Below are 21,124 nucleotides of genomic sequence, written 5' to 3' on the forward strand. Positions count from 1 at the left end.
GGGGAGCTGGTTTTTAAACTGACTCCCCTCAAGGAGAAGCTCTCCCTACCAGCCTGCACTGCTGCCTTGGATACAGGAGTAAGAGAGGGCTCCCCACAAACTGGCCCAGGAATACACAGGTTCCCCCCAGGGCCAGGAGCCAATCAAATAATCATGGAACAGATAAGACTTGTTACAGTTCCATGATTATTCAAGTAAAAATTGAACATCCCTAGTGGACAGAGAACAGGTGATGCTGGTGGGGGAGTGGCACTACATGAAAGAAAACAGAAAAAATGAACCAAATATCTTAAATGAACCAAACTTCCACACAATCTCTATAGATAATAATTCAAAACTAATATAGCAATAGGAATTTATTACTGACAGTGACTGCAAAATGCCAAGGAGGATGAAGCTATAAAAACAAAATGGGGGATTTTAACTATCACCCAGCCAGTATGGGATGTGTCACCTCAAGAAAATGCATCTCTGCATTCCATCCTTAAATGACTGCTTCTTGAAGCAGCTGGTTCTGGAACCCACAAGAGGCAATTCTTGATTTAATCATAAGTGTCACCTAGGATCTGGTCCAAGTGATGAACATAGCTGGACAGCTTGGAAATAGTGACCATAATTATATTTAACAGCGTGGGCAGGGAAGAGGAACAGCCCAACACTTCACCATGTAATTTCAGGAAGCAGAGCTACACAAAAATGAGGTTAAACAGGCAATGCCAGAAGTGAAATCCCTGAAAAGCACCATAAAGGCTCAAATTAAATTTATACCCCAAATTAACAGCCAAGTAAAAGAAGCAGTAAAATAAAAAGGCATTTAAAAAGTGGAAGTTAAATCTTAATTCAGAAAATAGTATTGTCAAATGGGCTATGTCTACACTGGCATGAATTTCTGAAAATGCTTTTAACAGAAAAGTTTTCTGTTAAAAGCATTTTCGGAAAAGCGCGTCTAGACTGGCAGGATGCTTTTCTGCAAAACCACTTTTTGCGGAAAAGCGTTCGTGGCCAATCTAGAGGTGCTTTTCCGCAAAAAAGCCCCGATCGCCTTTTTCATGATTGGGGCTTTTTTGCGGAAAACAGTACTATGCTGTCTACACTGGCCCTTTTGCGTAAAAGTCTTTCGGAAAAAGACTTTTGCCCGAACGGGAGCAGCATAGTTTTTCTGGAAAAGCACTGATGATTTTACATGAGATAGTCAGTGCTTTTCTGGAAATTCAAGCGGCCAGTATAGACAGCTGGCAAGCTTTTCCGCAAAAGCAGATGATTTTGCGGAAAAACTTGCCAGTCTAGCCACAGCCTTGAAGTATACAAATATTAGGAAATTTGAAGAACAGCTAGCCAAAAGCTCAACAGCAAAACTTAAGTAGATCAGAAACAGGAAGCCTGTTGAACAACCAGTGTGACCACTGGATGAGCAAGATATTAAAGGAGCACTCAAGGACAATAAGGTCATTTTTGATAAATGAAATTAATTCTCTGCATTGGTCTTAACAGCTGAAAATGTGAGAGTCCCAAACCTGAGCCATTAAGTGACAAATCTGAGGAACTATCCCAGATGGAGGTGTCATTAGGAGGTGGTTTTGGAACTAAAACTAAACTGTAAGAAGGCACTAGGACCAGATGACATTCACCCAAGAGTTCTGAAAGAACTCAGTGTGAAATTGCAGAATTGCTAGTTATGGTTTGTAACCTAACCTTTAAATCATCTTCTGAACCAAATGACTGGAAGATAGGTAATATGAAAGTCACTTTTAAAAGATAGAGGTGATCCTGGCAATTACAGGCTGATCAGTCTAACTTCAGTACCAGGCAAACTAGTTGAAACAATAGTAAAGAATATAATTCAGACACAAATGAAAATAAATGAGGAAGAGTCAACATGGGTTTCTGTAAAGGGAAAAGTCATGCCTTAACCATTTTACTAGAATTCTGAGGGGGTCAACAAGGATGTGGACCGGGGGGGAGGGAAGGGGAGAGAAAAATCAGTGGATATAGTGTATTTAGATTTTCAGAAAGCCTTTGACAAGGTCCCTCACCAAATGCTCTTAAGCCTAGTAAGCTTTCAGAATGAGAGAGGTAACTAGTGGTGTCCCACAGGGGACTAATCCTACTGAACATATTTATAAATGGTCTGGAGAAAGGGTTAAACAGTGAGGTGGCAAAATCTGCAGATATAAAACTGCTCAAGATAGTTAAGTCCAAAGCAGACTGAGAAACTTCAAAAGGATCTCACAAAACTAGGTGATTGGGCAACAAAATGGCAGATGAAATTCAATGTTGATAAATGCAAAGCAGTATTGTTGGAAGAGATTGTTTTCCAATATGTATGTATAAAATGGGGCCTAAATTAGCTGTTCCCACTTGGGAGATCTTGGAGTCATTATGGCTAGTTCTCTGAAATCATACACGCAATGTGCAGCAGTAATCACAAAAGCAAACAATTGTGGAAATTATTAGGCTAGGTAGAAAATAAGACTGGCTGCATCTATATAAATCCATTGTACACCCACATCTTGAATACTGTGTGTAGATGTGGTCCCTCAAAGGTATCTTGGCATTGGAAAAGGTTCTGAAAAGGGCAACAAAACTGATTGGGATGTGGAATGACTGCCATATGAGGAGAGATTAACAACACTGGGACTTGTCACTTTGGAAAAAGACAAGGGAAGGATATAAGAGGTCTAAAATCATGACTGGTGTAGAAAAATAAGAGTAGTTTACTCAAACAGGTACCAGGGGTTTAAATAAATAAAAAGTACTTCACATAACGCAATCAATCTGGAACTCCATGCCAGAGGATGTTGAGAAGTTCAAGACTATAACAGGCTTCAAAAGAGAGCTAGGTAAGTTCATGGAGGATAGGTCCATCAATGGCATCCCTAGCCTCTGACAGAAATTGGGAATAGGTACAGAGAATGGATCACTTGATTAGTGCCTCTTCTGCTCATTGCTTCTGAAGCACCTGGCATTGGCCACTGTTGGAATACAGGATACCGGACTAGGTGGGCCTTTTATCTGACCCAGTGTGCTCATTCTTTTGTTCTAGGGGATAGAGATTCTCCCCCCCCCCCCCCCCCGCAAGCTTCTGCTGGCTGGACAGCCTATGGATGCTGTTGGGGCCAATGCTGCTCAGGCTCTCCCCAGAGCCAGCCACTGGCCAGTGTTACAGTGGTCCTGGAGCTAGCAGCCAGTGAAGCTGGCCACAGGGCAGCACCGTGACTACTATTCAGGTCACATGTTCCCCGCGACTGCCCCCGGTCCACTCTGAGCAGTTCTTAGGACTAGCACTGCTTACATAGTTCCCAGGGCTGCCCAAACTGGCTCAGGGTGGAGGGGGTTGCCTCCAGGAAACTGCTGCTTTGGGTGCTCCCTGGAACCAGACACCTGCCACTGCTTGGGCAATCCAGAGCCAGTAGCCCAGTCTCCTTAGCAGCAACCAGGTTACAGCAGCCAGCCGTGGGGCACCGTAGCAGTTGGTCCTAACTTCAGACAGCCATAAGGTTAACTGCCCCAGCTGCTACAGAAATCAGAGGTCACAGCAAGTCACCAAATCAGAGTTCTGCAACCTCTGAAAGAATTGCAGCTTTATCTAGCCCCACCTTCAACCTCTCGCATGCAGAAAGCAGCGGGTGGTCAAAAACATCAATACAATTGAGATGTCAGTCACAATCTTTATTTGGGATTTTATAATTTCACATGAACCAAGAGTCCTAATTTCTTCAGCCATCCATGAAATGATTGGGCAGAAAAAGCCAACTGAGCAGTTGTCTTCAAAAATAAATACAAGTGAAATCTGAATGAAAAGAGCTAGGGAATTTGGAAACCAAGCAGCAGCACGTAGAGCTGCACTTCCTGTTCAGTGTCAGTGAACTAGTCAAGTTACCAAAAAAAAAAGCTATGGTTACATTTGATCAGACATTTATGTCCAACAGCCATGGAATTGCACTTTTATGAAGATGTTAGGGCCAAGTCCACTGTGCGTATATACAGGTGTTTCAGCGGCGCTGCAGCTCTTTCATTCTGTTCAGGGCACTACCAGCCTGGAACCATTCTATCTGTGTCTCATTGAAGGTGTGGTTCAGCACGATTGTTTCCTGACTCCCATTAGGATGCTTGATGATGCATTTGAGGGGCTAGAGAGGAGGGAAGCAAGAGACTTGGTAATCCCATTACACTTCAGTGGCAGCTACAGCAATCTTAAAGGGGAAAAAACCAACAAGTAATTTACCACCTCATATTCAATGGAAGGTGGCAGCAGGAACTGAGGCCAGCACCATGCAGTGAGCCAGCTCTCTGGACCACTGGTAAGTCAAGAATAACTGGACTAACCTATATGGACCATTCAGGTACATTTGGCAATTCCCGTATTTGTAAGTACTTCATTCAGAACACTAGGCTTGTCTTCCATCACTCCTTCTAGGAACAGCTAGTCATAACCTTATCTCCCCCTAGAAACAGCTGTTCCCTGGGAGTGAGTCCAGTGGAAGCAACATGCTGGTTTATTGCTACAACTCCACCACTCAGTTACCTTTCCAGGTGCAAAGTCTGCCAGACCCACAATGCTCAGCTTGTCCACAGGATGAATCTTGTTGTAGTCAGCTGGGTCAGCAAAAGTTAGAGGCAGCAGGCCTTGTTTCTTGAGATTGGTTTCTGTAAATACAACAGTACAGTACGGGTTCATCACCCACTACAAAGGGTGTAGGACAGTTTAATGAACCTTCCACATGGCATAAACACCCCCCCACACTTGGTAGGTATTGCAACATAATATACTGACAATGCAATGGCAGCTCCATAGCCAGTGTGTTTTATCCAGCAGTTCTCAGTTCGTTCTTCTGATCAGTCAAAGGACAGGAATAGTCTGCTGACAAGCATGAGGAAAGTAACTTCCTCATTTCCCCAGCTCAATAGCACTGGCAAGTGGACAAGGAGAAGCACTGTTAGGTGGAAGGGAAGTTTGCAGGGAATGTGATGGATAAGCTCAGCATCACAGAAGTATTAGAACATCCACCGTACTACCTGGTATTTGAATATCACAATCAGCAGCTGTCATATGTTTCTACAGTGCCTTGAACAATTTGCTGGAGCCAGCCCCAAGGCACTACAGCAGTACAAATAAATATTGATGCTAAGTATATAGAGACTTTAAGATCTCGTGCATAATGAGATTTTACAGATGTTTTCATTACAACAAAGTTGCTTGACCATGGAATACAGTGTTTAGATTTGGAGGCCTTTATATCTATTACAGCTGATGAAACAGGACAGTCTTGCTAGAGCAGTGGTCCCCAACCATTTGAGGCTGCCGGGCGCTCGGGGCCAGCACCCCTCCAAGCGCCGCGCGCCCGGGTGGCTAATTCACGGTGCTCCCGGGGCCAGCGCCATGCATGCGCCACGTGCCCGGGGCCAGGCCAGCCCCAAGCACTTGGGCGCACACAAATGCCCCTGCGAGCGCCATGGCGCCCGCAGGCACCACGTTGGGGACCACTGTGCTAGAGTTTTGCCCCAAACTATGCTTTAGTTTTAAGGGGCAGGGTGGTAACATTTTATCTGGGCTTTAAGAGTGAAGTCACAGGTATGAGATCCAGCACATATTTAAACTTTAAAACATGGCTGAAGTGACACAAAATTAGGGAGGAAAGCAGATACACCCCACTCTGTTCCATTGCTGATCTTACTGAAGAAGCTTAGATTGTTTAAGAGACATTTTTAAAACAGATGGAAAAACCAAGAGACAGGTGGCATTTCAATGGCCGACAACTTTCTGAATGGTTGCATTTTATTTACCACCTTTGGCTTAGTAACCCCCTTTCCTCAAACAGCCAGTTACAAAAGAGCTCAGAAGTCACTACCTGGTATCCCATCCTCACCCCCGCCACACTTTTGTAACTGAGTCTGCAGATCAGTGAAACATGTGGCATGTGTTTCTTACATACCACCTCTAAGAAGAGTGCCTCTAGTGACTTTTCAAGCAAGAAACACTGATGGGAATGCAATAACTTAGAGAAACCATAAATCTGGAAACCCTGCAAGGGAGCAATAGTAAATGAGATGCCTGGCAAGCCACACACAGAATCCCAATAGGCCACAGGTTGCCCCACACTGATCTACATCTTTCGACTGCAAACTCACTGCAGGAGAAATGCACCCTCAGTTCCTACCACAATAGCATCCCAACCCTTGATTAGGCCTTTAGACATTACAGGCAGTCCCCAGGTTACATGGATCCAACTTACATCAGATCCCTACTTACAAACGGGGTGAGGCAACCCCGCACTAGCTGCTTCCCCCCAGCAGACCAGGGAGACGCAAAGCTAGCGCCCCCCCCGCGCCCCCCCCCAGCAGACCAGGGAGACGCGGAGCGGCTTCTCTCAGCAGACACCTCAGCTTGAGAATAAAGGACTGAGGGAAGTGAGGTGTGGGAGAATAAAACTGAGCTCTGGAGAAATGTTTGGCTAGAGTTTCCCCTACAATATGTACCAGTTCCGACTTACATACAAATTCAACTTAAGAACAAACCTACAGTCCCTATCTTGTACCTAACCCGGGGACTGCCTGTACTGGAATAAAATACTGCTACTGCTAATAGAAAAAGCAACACTAGTCAAATGTTAAGCATCAGGTGTTAGCTGCTGGCAGGACACCTGACTATATGGATAATGGATTTGCTCCAGGAGATCCTGTTCTCTTTCCTGCCCCCAAGTGCTGAACGGGTCTGCCAAGCCATAAGGAAAGGTCCTTATATGGCACACAGTAGCCAGGTGCCGATGGTAGTACTCACCATGAATCCTGGCAAAGCTCTTTGTGATGATGGCTCTGCCTCCCAGGTGACGTGGTTCCAATGCTGCATGCTCTCGACTCGATCCCTCGCCATAGTTTTCATCCCCAATAACCACCCACTTGATGCCATTTTTCTGTGACCAAAACCAATACAAAATTATTTATATTACACACAAAAATTATGCTGATAGCATTAAAGTTGCAAAACCAAGCACTCAGAAGTATGCACAGGTAACCCTTCTTTTGGCATAACCACACTCTTGTTCTGATCTTTAGAGCGCCACGGATTAAAAATGTGCTAAGGAGTGTTTCCCAGAGCTCCCCTGACCCCCACATCTGTCTCCCTTTCTATTACAGAGCTATATAAAGAGCTAGGTGTCGTCATCCATGGCTATGGAGGACAGAACTGGGCTTCCTTTGGAACCCTTATACATTGTTCAGCATCCCAGGTGGAGTTTCAACCACAACTCTTCCTGACTAATCCCCCAGTGTCATTGTCCTGTGGAAGCCCTCCTGCTAACAGAGGTCAGAAAAGGAAGATATGGCATGTTCTGGGAACTGCTACCAAGAGCCATAACTCTTCCAGCAGATGTGAAGTTAGTCTGAGCAGGGCTAGAAAAAAAATGCCTCTACCACCCTAGCAGTTTCCATCACTCTCAGGTTCAGCACGAAGTTTCCATAAAATGAGGGAGAGGACACAGTGTAAGATATTTTTAAAGAGTGTCAGACTGATCAGACAGATGGAACAAATTCCAAGGAAGAGAGATTCCACCACAGCTTGAAGACACAACTGCACTATAAGGGCAGTAGGGACTTGAGCAGCATTTCCTGCCAGCGTCTCCCATCAATTTGAGAGCTCTGGGTCACAAACCTTTGAGTCAATAGCTGTCCTCTCCTCCAGGGAGAGAGGGGAAAATGGTGTTATGCCACACACTAGCTAGAATGATCCCTGAAGATAGCCCAAACATTAAGAGGTGAGGTAGGGTATTATTGCTTCATGCTAGTCTGCAGTAGAGAAGATCCCGATTTCTTGCTTTTCAACTCAAGCAGCTAGTCAGTGTGGGATCTGGAGATGTTCCAGCTAGGAGCAGAAATTGACGAGAGTCTGGTATTCCTAAAGCAGTTTTATACATTTAGGAGTCCCTGTGTCTATGAATGCTGAAGTAATCAAGCGACAGAGAACATCTTTCGCTCACTACATCAAGAACACTTTTTCAACCTGCACACTTTAGACAAAAGCTTCTCCTTAGGTTTCTTCTGGGGCAAGAGTTGGTGCTTTCAGCTGCTCTTTCTAGCTGCCCGTTTCTATCCTGACTCTTCTGCCTTCACATGTATGCACTACTCAGCCAAGCTCCTCTACCCACTCAGTCCAAAAGCTCTTAGGTGGCTTTACTACCTCCTTTTGGTCTTAGGTGAGAGGCTTGTGAGCCATTTAACCTGACAGCTATGTTAATGGAAGGGTGCATTCACACCCAATCTAAGCAGTCACCAATACCTTTCATCAGAATACATCCAGATCACCTTTCTGAATGCCAGAGGGTAAAGTAAAGTAGGAAGTCTCACCTTGTAATAGCGGGCTGTGTCTGGAATTGGCCCAAACTCCTGGGTTAATGCATTCCGCACCGAGTTGGCCTTGCCATTCTCAGTATTGATGGCTCCAATGAGCAGGTTGTTGGAGATATTGTCCAGATGCCCACGGAATTTTAGCCAGGGTCCAGCTGCAGAGATGTGGTCGGTAGTACATTTCCCTTTTACCTGGAGTGTAGCAAGAGATACAAGAGGAGAGAAGGCTTTTCCTCACTCAGGGAAAGATTTGGTAAGAACTGACTGCATTTCTGGAGCACTTTTCATTCTGAAGCGTCCTAAAGCTCTTTAGAAGTCATGTACATAGAGATATCACACCTCATGGAATCACAGGCATCTCTGGGACAAAATGCAGCAATCATTTTGCATCTGCAATGGAGGGGAAGGGAAGAACAGCTCTACTTGAAACTTCTGGGAGAATTTTAGAAAGACAGAATTCCAAACCGAAACTGAGCCATGACACCTGACCCAGCTGTTTTTACCGACTTCATAGCTATGGGTTCATTAGGAACCAATCAAGTTATCTGTATTACATTTCATCCAAGAGGCAGAACAGTGTCCCTTAACTTCATGCTGGGGCACTGGGTCATCAAGGAATTAATATGTGGGCACTCTTCCTTGTAAGTCACAACCCCAATTTCTACAGCATCTGGTTTTTCTAGGAAGGTCTCCAACCCAAGAACTTTGAAATGGTCCACCCCTTCTTGGCTTTAAGTATAGTGCTCATAGCTTTGAGACAATGTAGTTTAGCTGCCAGTTTCAGACTGCCAGAGTTTTAGTCAAAGGAACCCTTCACAATTCAGATTTTCAGGGCCAATGTCAAAAAGCTCTAGGATGAAACAAGAACTGTACAACCTGATGATAGCACTTTACATCACAACGCTGGACACTAACGAACCCAGCATAAATTTCCTGCATCAAGGGGAATTGAGAACATGCTGGAGGAGGAGTGCACAGTTACTAAAAGGAGTATTTCTGAACTCCCCTTGCTAATTGAGGGTGTTCATGCTGACTTCATTTCTCTCATCCTTCACAGCAATTGTGAAAAGCTCCATCTGTCACATCCTATTAAGATACAGGAGCAATGTTTAGCTATTGCAAAGGGACTTCCATCCATTACTCATGACATGCAGGACAAGAGATGCAGAAATACAAATGAAGTGTTTATGGCAGGGAGGGGAGGAAATTCCTTGGGCCTTCAACTGAAACAAAGACTTCCAGAGAGGAACAGCAGCAAATGTGCTACATAATGGCCCTGTTTAGCTTACCGCTGCAGGGTATTACTGATTAAATGCATGAGACTCGTGAGAGAATCAGACACTTCTCTGAATATTAACACAGTGGCACTAGTTAGGATAGGCCAATACATAACAAGGCCTGTCAAGCCTTATGATTCAGAATATAAACTGATCACCTGGCAGTCAAGACAACATCTTCACCCCATGATTATGCAGCTCAATGTATTATGGGAGGGTATTACTTCCTCTAAAGTTTTTCAGAGCTATGACAGTATGGTTTGGGTGGGGAGGAACAGACAAAGAAAACAAGTCACTCACCCACTCTTTTCATGATGGAGTACGCACATGCTTTATACACTTGTGCTAACTGCTAATCCTAGTGAATCATTAGAACAGTTTCTCTAGCAAGTCAGATCACCCAATTCCTAGGATTGCTTTAGGGACTTGTTCTGGAACCACTTGGAGTCCCTTTCAAACCTGAGCCCCAATCCACTCTCCAATTACTGACCTTGATGAGGATCAGCATGTCTTCCAGGTCCTTACCATCCCACTTATCGAAGGGCTCAAGAAACTGCAGCCGCTGGCTGGTGGGGCTTACATCCACATGCTGCCCACTAATATCTTTGGGGGGATACTGATAGGTGTCCTGGCCTGGGTCAAACTCCTGTAAGGGAAGCATGAGAGAGTTCACTACTATGCTCTTCAACCACACTCAGCAGCACTTGAAAGGAAAACAAGCCACTCCTTCATATTCACATAAGGCCAGAAGTTATGTTGCAACAATGGGAATAGAGTGGTGGTTTGTATACGAGAGATCTTCCTTAGGCAAAACCCAGTACTTTTCCTGTGTCACCCTCTACTCCCATAGCAGGGTAGTTGTCCCCTCAGGAGCCCCCAAACCATATCTAGCCGGCAGTAATATGCATTTCCACTGACATTACATCTCTCCCTTCATCCCCATTTGGTAGAAACTCAGTCCACAAGAGAAATGTTACCAGTGTGGGCAGCTCATCTGCATCAGGTGCTTCTAGTTTAAACTTCTTGCCATCAGCTGCTGTCAGGGAGTCTGTTTCTGGATTAAATTTCAGGGTACCAGCAATAGCCAGGGCTGTGACAATCTGAGAAAGTATACATGTTAAAAGCTTGTTTTGCTCACTTCATCTCTTATTTTAACCCCCAGCTCTGCCAGACATTCAAGACTCAGACCCAGAAGTCTTGATGCTTCCAAGACTAGTAATGGAGTTGTGCCTGCATGCAGATAGGAACTCAGATTTGTCTTGTTTTATTGGGCAGAGTCAAACAAACATCAGGCCAAGACAAATTAACACCAATCTCTTCACTAGCACCCCAATACTAAAGGGCTGTATTAACAAATTTAACTTATCTAGTTAGAAGGCAGAATAGGAAGTTACCACCCCTGAATTACAGCAGTATTTAGCATCTGTTTGGGGATTTTAAATGGTACAAGAATTCATTCTTTGGGCTGCCAGACTTTTGATTTTTCAGTAAGCATCTTATATTGAGAGAATCAAAGCTAACTTTACAATGGGCGTTGGGGGCCTTTTCTCATATCCCATTGGATTTGGAACATGGTCACATCCAATCCATATCAGAGCTGCCCATTTCTCCTCAATCACATTTCACCCAGAAAAAGCAGGACCTTCTCCAAAGACAATGTAGCCCCAGGCACTGAACTCCTATAGTAATTCCACTGAGCCAGCTCCCTTCTGCCATCCTGCGTACTGTACCTCAGGAGAGGTCACAAATGCATGTGTCTCCGGGTTAGCATCATTGCGGCCAGTGAAGTTTCTGTTATAGGATGTAACAATTGTATTCTTCTCTCCTTTCTTGATGTCTTTCCTGCAAAGAAATGCAGAGGAACAAATATGCTTTGCTAACTCTACCAGATGGCATGTTGCTTCTAGAATCAGCAAGATGTTAAAGATCCTCTTGGGTCTGGCTTTTGTGCCATCTTCCAGGTGGAAAATATCCCACAGTGCACTTCAAGAAGGAGCTCAGAGCACTGATATAACATCCCTCTCAGGAACATAGGTTCTAGTATGCAACACTGAATGAGCCACTGCTGAACACTTGAGCATCTTTATATTTTATGGGAGATTGAGCTCTCCAGATCTGTGCTACTCAAATGATAGTCCAGCAGCACGCAGTATTCAGAATGGGGAGCAATGCTCCTCAAAGCTTTCAGAATGAAGATGTGAACACAAGACTCTCCAAACCCCTGTGCCACTGGCTCTCTCCTCCTATACAATAGACAGGGTAGAGCAACTGACTCTCAGGGGGAAAAAAAAAAAAAAAAAAATCAGTAGGGGGCCGCAAAAACCCTCACGGATGTGGCTCCTTACTAAGAAGGAGAAAGACAGACATTCTCCACATTCACCTCACACACCCGAGCCCAGAGGGCCCAACCTAGTAAATTTTGCATGCTCCAGCCTTGCTGTGGGACAGCAAGGGGGAACCTGCGCTGAAGCTCCAGCCTCAAGGCGAGGGGGGGGGGGGGGGGGAAACGACTATGGAAAGGGCTTCAGGATACCAATCTGTATGAAAAGTGATATAGGAAATAAAGATGTAGAGGGGTTTGCTTGTGTGTATTCCCCCTTACCTGTCCCACTGCCCAATGCATGGCCCACAGGCATTGGCAAGAACCACTCCTCCAACTTCCCGTAGTGTTTTAGCCTGAGCGAGGGAAGGAAGAACAGTTATTCAGCAGAAAAAGCAACCTGGGAGCCTGCATTCCAGCCTTTCAGAGTGCAGTGGCCATGTTTCTGGCAAGAGACCAGCCTCAAGCAGTTTATTTTATGCTTAGTTTGAAATAAGAGTTTAATTCAAGAAAGGCTGTAAATTAGTACTGGAGAGGAAAGGTAGGCACTTGTACTGCTACTCCCCATCTTGTATCCACTTTGAAGTTTTGCCTCTCAGTCCAGTACCTTGCCCTAAGTACTAAGTTTATTTGACCAGAAGCCTTCAAACTACCCCTTAACCATTGGCATACTCCCTAGTTTCAAGATACAGGATACCTGGAACAGAGCAATTTATGAACAGAGAGGTGAGAAAAAAGGAACCAGTTAAAAAAACGGGGGTTGTGAGTAGGGATATAAGTGACTAGTTGAGTACCAGACAGCATATTCTTATCAGGTAGTTGAGTGGTGACTCAGCTAGTCGCTCGCTCCCTCCCCCCTTGCTGCCTCTATCAGAGAGGCGCAGCAAGGGGGTTGGGGAGCAGAAGCCAGTGCTCGGGGGAGCCAGCTTAAAAGCCAGTTCCCCCCAGCACCATCTCCTCAGTGGGGAGAGGAGGGGCAAGGAAGCCGAAGCCTAGTGGAGGACCAGTCACAAGCCAGGAATCAGCTGATTCCCGACTTGCACCTGTCCCATTACCCCCCCCCCCCCGGCTGCCCCTCTCTCTGACGGCTCTGAATGCATTTAAAAGGTAGAGCCGCAGTGGTCCCAGGAGCTAACCCCACTGCAGCTCTGCAGTTTCCCCCCTTATGGACTAGTTGAGTAATTGATGGAAATTCCATCAACTACTCGATTAGCTGATTAAACACAATTTAACATCCCTGGTTGTTAAGAAGAGATTGGGATGCCCCTCAAGAGGTTGCAGTGGACAGTTTGGAGACACAGTATCATATATATGAAGTGGGGTGTATACAGAGGTGTATGCTAGGGATGTTAAATATCGGTCAACTGAATAATCAATTAACCACAAATTCTTATCGGTTACTCGACTATTCTATAGTCCCCTGGGGTGGGGCTGGCAGCCAGTGTGCTCTGGCACCATTGCCAAGGAGCCCCCTGCTACTCCACACTGCTGCTTTTGTATCAGAGGCAGCAGCGTAGGGTGCCAGGCAGGAGCTGGTCTGTGAGGGGAGCCAGTTTAAAAGCCAGCTCCCCTTGTGGACCAGCTGCCTTTACCCATGCTGCTGCCAACAATACACAGACAGCAGCGCAGGATGGCAGGAGCCCCTATCCAAGGGTGGGGGGTCTGAGCTCCCAGACGCAGCACGAGACAAAACTGAGCCAGGCTGCTTGCCCGCCTGGCTCCTAATACATTTTAAATGCAGAGCTGCAGCAGGGGTAAGTCCTGGCTTGCACCGGGTCCGGGATTGAACTGAGCTGTTGGCCATCCCGCTACAAAATGTACTAGCGGGGAAAGGGGCAAATGGGTGTAGTCTATACTATTAATGAATAAGCTTTTGCTTATCGGTTAATTGACTACACTATCACATCCCTAGTGTACACTTGAAAAATTAAGGCTGATGTTCACTAGAACTGCCAGTTTGGATGAGACAGTCAGCCTTGAATTTTATTAGAGCAGTTTAACTGATCAGGACATGGGTTGCCACCCCCTCCGCCATGCCTAATTAGTCCTACCTCTCCCCCTCCTTCCCCCCCCTCCCCCATCATAACTTTAAGGGACAGTTTTCAGTCAGCCTTAATCTTGAGGAGCTTTTACGCTGGGGTTCTGGTAGTAGGAAGTAGCTGTGTATGCATGCAGTGTTGTTCTCCCCCCCCCCTCTGGCAGTTCCAATTTCGTTCAGCTCCATCCCTGCTGTTTTGGGCACAGAAGCACCATGCTGAGAAAGTGGGGTAGTGGCAGCTGACCCAAGCCCTGAAGCCAGCTCCTAAAAAGTTGGGAGCAGGACAGTCAGCCAGCCCACCAGTGAGGTGATGGCCGCAAAACAGCATCCAGGGATCAACAAGAAAAGATTTGAAACTCTTCAGCACCTCAAATTCTGTGGGAAAAGTCACTCCTGGAAAATAGTTCAGAAAACTCAAGACTCTGATGCCTGAGCACTGAAAGGATGTGGGTGTGCTTACTCACATAGCCATCTCTTTCGATGGTGGCTCGGATCTGCTCTGAGCCAGGCGTGACAGTGAACTGAGACTTGCATTTCAGCCCATGGGCTAGTGCCTGCTTTGCTACTGCAGCAGCGCGCCCCATATCCTCATAGCTTGAATTGGTGCAGCTGCCAATCAGACCTGTGTGGTTTGGATTGACAAACAGGAAGGAAACATTTTACTACTAATTATAGTTCCTTTTCTCCAGACATTCCCTGTGTGTTCTGCACTGATGGGTCACTAATCTAAAGCCCAGATGAGGTAAAAAACCCTAAACAAGAGTTACGAAGTTACCTACCCCAAGCCCCCCAGCCAATGTCTGTAGTTTTAAATCCACCACTTTAAAATTCATAGAATTTAAAGCTACCAAGAACTTCCTCTCCTGTTTGAGAGGAACAACAGCGTTTTATTCAGTTATCCCATTACTGAGCCCTATACCTTGCATCTGGTTAAAGCATAACTTTTAGAAAGGCATCAATCTCAAATACATCAAGAGATGGAGAATCCATCACTTCCCTTGGGAGTGTGTTCTAAAGGTTAACCACACTCACTGAAATTTCTTTTCAGTGGCTTTAACTCTTAGTCATAGGTTTTGTTATGCCTTTCCCCACTAGATTCAAGAGCCCTTTGGTATCCAGTATTTTTCTGTTTGAAGGAAGTTATACACTAAGTCACCTGTCAATCTTTTTAATAAATTGAGATCTTTAGAGTCTCACTACAAGACATTCTCACTAGATCTGAGTCTCTTGAATTGTGTTAGGCTCTCTCCTGTTGCTGTGAGAGAAACATGAACATGGGAAACAGATTGGACACCAGAGTGCTGTCAAATGCAGAAAGTAAACAAATTTTCCAAATCTCAGTGATCTGAAGAATCATCTGTAACACTAGCCAGTAACCAGTCTGGAGGACTGAAGTGTAATCTTTTTAAAGGTCCAGGGTCTGAATGACAGAAAACAGCCAGCATATTACTATATTGAAAATGAGAGAAAGAACTCAACTCTGTTATGGGCCAGCAGATTTAGAATGATCTTGGTGAACTGGGCCAATGACCAAATTTTGGGGCTCAGAGGAGACCAGACTGTGAAAAAGCAAGTTTATACCAAAAGAGAGGAGGTGACAGAGTGTCAGGTAGGCCTACACTGAATGGCGATAGCAAGCTACTTCCTCTTGAGGCAAGAAGAGTCAGCTATCAGGGAAAAATGCAGGCCAGGAAACAGACTACTCACCAACTCTAATATCCACTGGCCAGCCCTCCTTTTCTGCCACAGTGCCAATATCTGCCACCGGGTGTGCCAGGTCTGGCGTGAAAGGCCCATTGATATGTGGTTTCAGCTTTAAGAAACAATGACAAGTCCAGAAAAATATGTAGCATGTCCCCCATTCAATAAAATAAAATGCCAGTTTACCTAATCAAAATAATTATAAAAATAATTAGTGTCCTCTTGACCTGGAGAGTTTTTAAAACGGAGCTCTCAATTATAGGCACCTCAGGAATAGGAAGAAGTCAGCATATAAGAGAGCTCTTTCCTAAATTCAGGTGAAGGAAACACCTGAGGGAACAAGGAACTGAATTTACTAGGCAAACAGCTCTGGAGATTTAGTCAGGAGACAGGCTTTGGAATTTATTTGTGTTTTGTTTAAGAAAGAGAATTTTATAGCATCACCAAGACAGACCTTGCTTGAATTGAATCGAATCACACGAGCATCTTGCTGTAAAACCTCATCCTTGCTTCAGCTGCCTTCCCAACTATCACCTTGTTCGCTGTGTCATATTTAAGTTTAGAGATATGGTTTTGGGGAAGGCATTGTATGGTTTTATGACAGCTGTGAAGTGCCTAGGATTCCTTAGGGTGCTAAATACCCCATGTTAGATTCTTGCCCTTTATTCATCCAGGAAAAAAAAAAAAATCGCATCTAAATGTTCAAGAAGAATGAGGCAGTGAAACAAGTCTCACCTCACTGAGGTTAATTTCAACCAGCTGGTCATATTTACAGCCAGTGTCTGGTACCAAGTGTTCCTGGAATTCATCTGCCAAAGCAGCAATTTCTGAAATATGAAAGGAAAGTTGGAAAATGTAGAGGTCAGGAGAGACTGTACACCATTTGTTCTAAGGTGCACTGTCCGTGAGCTATTCACACCATTAAATGCTAATTAAATTATGTACTAGCTAACATATCTAACAGCATCAAATGTTATTGGTTACACAACTATTTGATAATCCTCATGGGTGGGGCTGGCAGCCACTGCACTCCCAGCCCCACTCCTAGGGAGCTCTCTGCCACTCTGTGCTGCTGCCCTCCATGGACAGGGGTTGCTGCCACAGAGCCTCTGTCTGTGGAGAGCCTGGGCTCACCGCAGAGAGGGGCTGCTTTGCAGCAGCCTCCCCTGTTCCCCCTCTGCTGCCTTTGCTAGATAGCAGGATGGGGCGAGGCAGGCAGTACTGCAGAGCAGGTGCTAGGGGAAGGATCCAGCTCCTGTCTGCCCCTCTCACTTCTGCTTCTGTAAGAGGCAGCAATGAGGGGTGCAGGCAGGTCCACAGAGCCGGCATGTGGAAAGCCACTTAAGCCAGCTCCTCACAAGATTGGCTCCCGCCTGCCTCCTTCACCCTCCATGCTGCTGCCTCTATCAGAGTCAGGAGCATGGAATCGGGGGGGGGGGGACGGGGACACGGACACCACCAACTCCTGCCTCCCCAACCCTTGCTGCTACTGATAGAAGCAACAAGGGAGGGAAGAATTTGTGTAGTTGACAACAACTCATAAGTCCAGGCTTATCAGTTAATCATGTAGTTGTCTTCTGATATCCCTACTGCTGATCTTCCCACCTGCACCATGTAACCCAAGTGACCACCATTCCGTGAACATATTTTATCTGGCCTTTTGTACTGTGCACACCCTTGAACTCTTCCCTTATAACTGGTACAGTAAGCAGGTGTAACAGGTTCCTAATGTGTTTGATAGGAAGAGTCAATGAGGTAATCCAATGCCTCCCTCAAAGGAGTTTTAGAACATCCTTTCATCTGACCAAGAACCCTCTGTAGAGCCCATGAAAGTCTCTCCCGAATCCAGCCTTTCCATGGATGCTGATGACAAGCACAAGGTATCCCCACTTTCCCCAAGGTGCTATCTTCTGTAGGCACCACCTCTATGCTAGAAGGCAGAGCACCAAAGCTAGAGGAGATGGGCACCCTGCCACCAGCCTCCCCCAAAGCTCTTACCAGCTCGTCCAGTTTTGCTCAAGTATTTCTTCATCCGGTGGTTGTATGGGAAAAGGGAAGTGGTGGCACCAATCTCTGCCCCCATATTACAGATAGTTGCCATTCCTAGAGGAGGGCCAGAGGAAAGACTCATACTAAGCAAAGGATCCAAACGCATTCAGCTCTTCAAACAAAAGCAAATTATGGTGTAGACAGCAAGGCCAGGACAAAATGGGCAAGGTGGGCATAGGAACCTAAGAGTCCAAATAAGCTTGGTCTAAGGTCCAACTGATCCAATATTCCATTTTATTAATGCCAGATACTTTTCACCTTTTGAATGCACATAAAAGTGTATAGAGCTTTGTGTGTGGAGATCAAGGAAATGCAGCTCATAGGAAACAAATTAACATGGTTGTAACTGTTGAAGCTCCCAAGCATATTTTGCAGCAGTCTCTTTACCACCTGCACAATACTAGGGGCAGTGTTCAAACTCCTCCCCAGCTAGAGAAATACTGTATAGCTAGAAGAATCAGTTGTATTGTCATTTTTCAGTTAAGACCAATGGCTGATTTAAGTTAAGGGTGGAAAATCCTTTTTAATTAACTGGCTAACATTAACTTGAACTGGTTAACCCTGTGTTTTTCAAACTGTGGGTCCTGACCCCCCGAGGGAGTCACCGCAACCCCCTCTAAGTTGCTCGCATCACAAAGTTTGAGAACCCCTGGGTTAACCTACAGGGCTGCTCCACCCACCCATGGCAGGTCCCATGGGGCGCTCCCAGGGGACTGCTCCAACCCCCACTGATAAGTCTCACCCTTAATGGGTGAGACTTACCAGTTAACATCTCTAATTTTAGTGAAGTAAAAATGATTCTCTCCCTGACTGAGCATGAAAGTATGTTCTCATGCCACTGGGATCTGCCATGAATTTCAAAACACCTTGGTGAAGCTTTAGGAGCATTTTAAATCTAGCTAGAATTTCATTATGTAAATCCTATTTTTCACATTCCAACAGGCAGGCCCAAAGTCTGTCTAGGGCTCTAGAAACACAGACCACAGATGAAAGTGGATTGGTCAATCTCCCATTCCAATTACTTTCATCTGCTCTCATGAGAGGCCTTTCTTCAGCAGTGTGCACACACTCACTGCCTACCACCAGCTTCCTTTCCCTCCTTCTAATTACATGGTCAGGCCAGTGTATCTAAACATAAATGCAGGAAGATCAACCACTTGTATCCTATCAGAACCATGAAAAAAAAATCCCCGGTTTTTCCTCCCTCCTAACATAGGTGAGGTCCTGCATCCTGCTAATGCCAACTCTTCTGATTGGCCATTTAACAAGACTCCACTTTTGCAGCCAGCCATTGTGTGCTCCTGAATTGCAGGAGGAATCACAGGTGAGTAATCACTCCTACCCTGAAAGGAGATCTGTGCTTTGATCATTCCCTTGCTGTCAGCCTGCATAGCAAGAGATCAGAACTAGAATCAGTCTTCTGGACAGCAAGGAAGCACATTAACTACCAGGCCAGGTAAAGCAGTTGGGTTCTTTTAAAGAACCCCCATCACATTCTCTTCCCACCCTCAGCCCACCAGCAGTCAATCCAACTGATCACCAAAACACCAAACAGCATCCATCTGCTCACTACAGTCTCGAGTCTGCAGCTTTCAGTAATCATCTATGTCCCCAATAAATCAGACAGTGTTGCCTCACCAGTGCAGGAGATTGAGTCCACACCAGGCCCATGATATTCTATGATGGCACCTGTGCCACCTTTCACTGTGAGGATGCCAGCCACTTTCAAGATCACATCTTTAGGAGAGCTCCAGCCTGACAGCTTGCCAGTCAGTTTGATGCCAATAACCTATAAAGCACCAACAAGAGAGAAAAGCTTGCTGAAACACAGATTTTATCTTCTGCTGGCTAAGTCAATGAGCATCTGCCTGGATCCTAGTCCCCCACACGTCCGAGTAGCATCAGTGCCCAGAAATCAGGATGTGGGGCAAGGAAGAAAATCCTCAAGTAGCAAATCCACATTCCAAGCAGCCTAGATTGCCAAGAGGCCTGAATCCTTTTGCATGGCTAGTTAAAGGGAAATTACAGAGGACGCATCATTTGAGGCACACATATACCACAAGCCCTCCCCCTTCCCCTACAAATGCAGGGAGTTTGCCAGTGAAGCATTGCTTCTGGATCAGTCTACTTTCCAAAGGCTATAGTGGCTCAAAGTGCCTCCTCTATATGGGAAATTTCAGCTCCCCTTTTCTCATTATTTCAGCTCCCCACATGTTTGGAATTAACTCTTCCCCCACTGTCTCACCTTTGGGCATTTGAGCTCCCAGGGGATGCCTGCCATGACATCTACTGCATCAGCTCCGCCCACTCCTATGCAGATTCCACCCAGGCCACCTCCATTGGGGGTGTGAGAATCTGTACCGATGAGCAAAACCCCAGGGTACGCATAGTTCTCCAGGATGATCTGAAACAAATGGGAGTGGAAAAAGAACAAGATAAAACTTAGCGAAGAGGAGAGCCAGGAGCAGAAGGAGCCATGGATCAGATCAGTGATTTCACTTGTAGGTAGTAATCCCAAGATGGTCACAAGCTTATTTTGGGATGCAAGCTCATTGTCATTCCAACTGCATCTCCCACTAAAGAAAATGTGTTCAGTCAGCCCTTCACCAGATGCAACGAATGAATTTAAACCAGTCCAGTCCGAGTAGAGAACACGAAGCCAGTGATAATACAATACAGTACAGGGTTGCATGGGATCTACGTGACATCAGAAGACTCCCTACAGATAAAACCCAGCTAACCCACTGTTATTGAGGTGTGGTAAGTCACTGGGTTCTGCACCCCCATCCTCAGTCAGATGCAACTCAGGCAGCAGGTAGAACAGAAGGTTTATTAGTTGACAGAGACACGCTTTAGAACAACTTGTGAGCACCGTTACCAGAAGCAGTCAATACAATCCATCTTTGGGAGAAGGGAGCCCAGAGGTTGAGGCCTGACACTTCCTCCTATACCACAAACCAGTAGAGACTTAGCTCCAGACCCCAGCTCCTGCAGCCAGGCCGCTCTTCCTGCTTTTGGGGAGGTGGAGAAAAGAAGAGATCACCTGGTCACACCCCTCCCAGTCTCAGGATATGAAGGGCATGGGCCATAGTGTAAGTTCAGGAGACTGACATACCCAAAATTCCCATCACCATATAGACATTGGTGCAGTGCCCTGGGAAACTAAGGCACACAGGTTTGCTATAGAACAATAGAAGTCACCAGCAACATTACAAGACAAAATCCCCACTTTGCCACACCCACTCAAATGATTCTAGTGACAGAAAACAAAGGCTCATGCATTAACCTGAGTGCCTCATTCATCAGGCTTGGCAAAGCTTCTTCAAGTCCTCTCTATCAGGACCAAAGAAGGCTGTCCTAGGCACACCTCTATCATTGCAAGTGTGGTGGCAAAGAGAA

The 21,124-nt window shown here is 45.6% G+C and overlaps 1 protein-coding gene across 1 annotated transcript in view; it reads right to left on the bottom strand.

The window, feature by feature from the left end:
• Positions 1-3,654: 3,654 nt before the first annotated feature.
• The window catches only part of ACO2 (aconitase 2), a 31,787-nt gene continuing 14,317 nt past the window's right edge, over positions 3,655-21,124 (bottom strand). Inside the window, exons 5-18 of the mRNA XM_006123968.4 lie at positions 19,971-20,129; positions 19,364-19,514; positions 17,675-17,779; positions 16,412-16,503; positions 15,683-15,788; positions 14,440-14,597; positions 12,220-12,293; positions 11,348-11,459; positions 10,595-10,717; positions 10,108-10,263; positions 8,341-8,532; positions 6,779-6,911; positions 4,526-4,647; positions 3,655-4,130 (exon numbers count right to left, since the gene is read on the bottom strand). Coding sequence (XP_006124030.1) covers positions 3,993-4,130; positions 4,526-4,647; positions 6,779-6,911; positions 8,341-8,532; positions 10,108-10,263; positions 10,595-10,717; positions 11,348-11,459; positions 12,220-12,293; positions 14,440-14,597; positions 15,683-15,788; positions 16,412-16,503; positions 17,675-17,779; positions 19,364-19,514; positions 19,971-20,129 — 1,821 coding nt within the window. The 3' untranslated portion in view covers positions 3,655-3,992. The remainder of the gene's footprint in view (positions 4,131-4,525; positions 4,648-6,778; positions 6,912-8,340; positions 8,533-10,107; positions 10,264-10,594; positions 10,718-11,347; positions 11,460-12,219; positions 12,294-14,439; positions 14,598-15,682; positions 15,789-16,411; positions 16,504-17,674; positions 17,780-19,363; positions 19,515-19,970; positions 20,130-21,124) is intronic.

This window comes from Pelodiscus sinensis, chromosome 1, assembly GCF_052426305.1.
Source record: "Pelodiscus sinensis isolate ZL-2025 chromosome 1, ASM5242630v1, whole genome shotgun sequence".
NCBI lineage: Eukaryota > Metazoa > Chordata > Testudines > Trionychidae > Pelodiscus > Pelodiscus sinensis.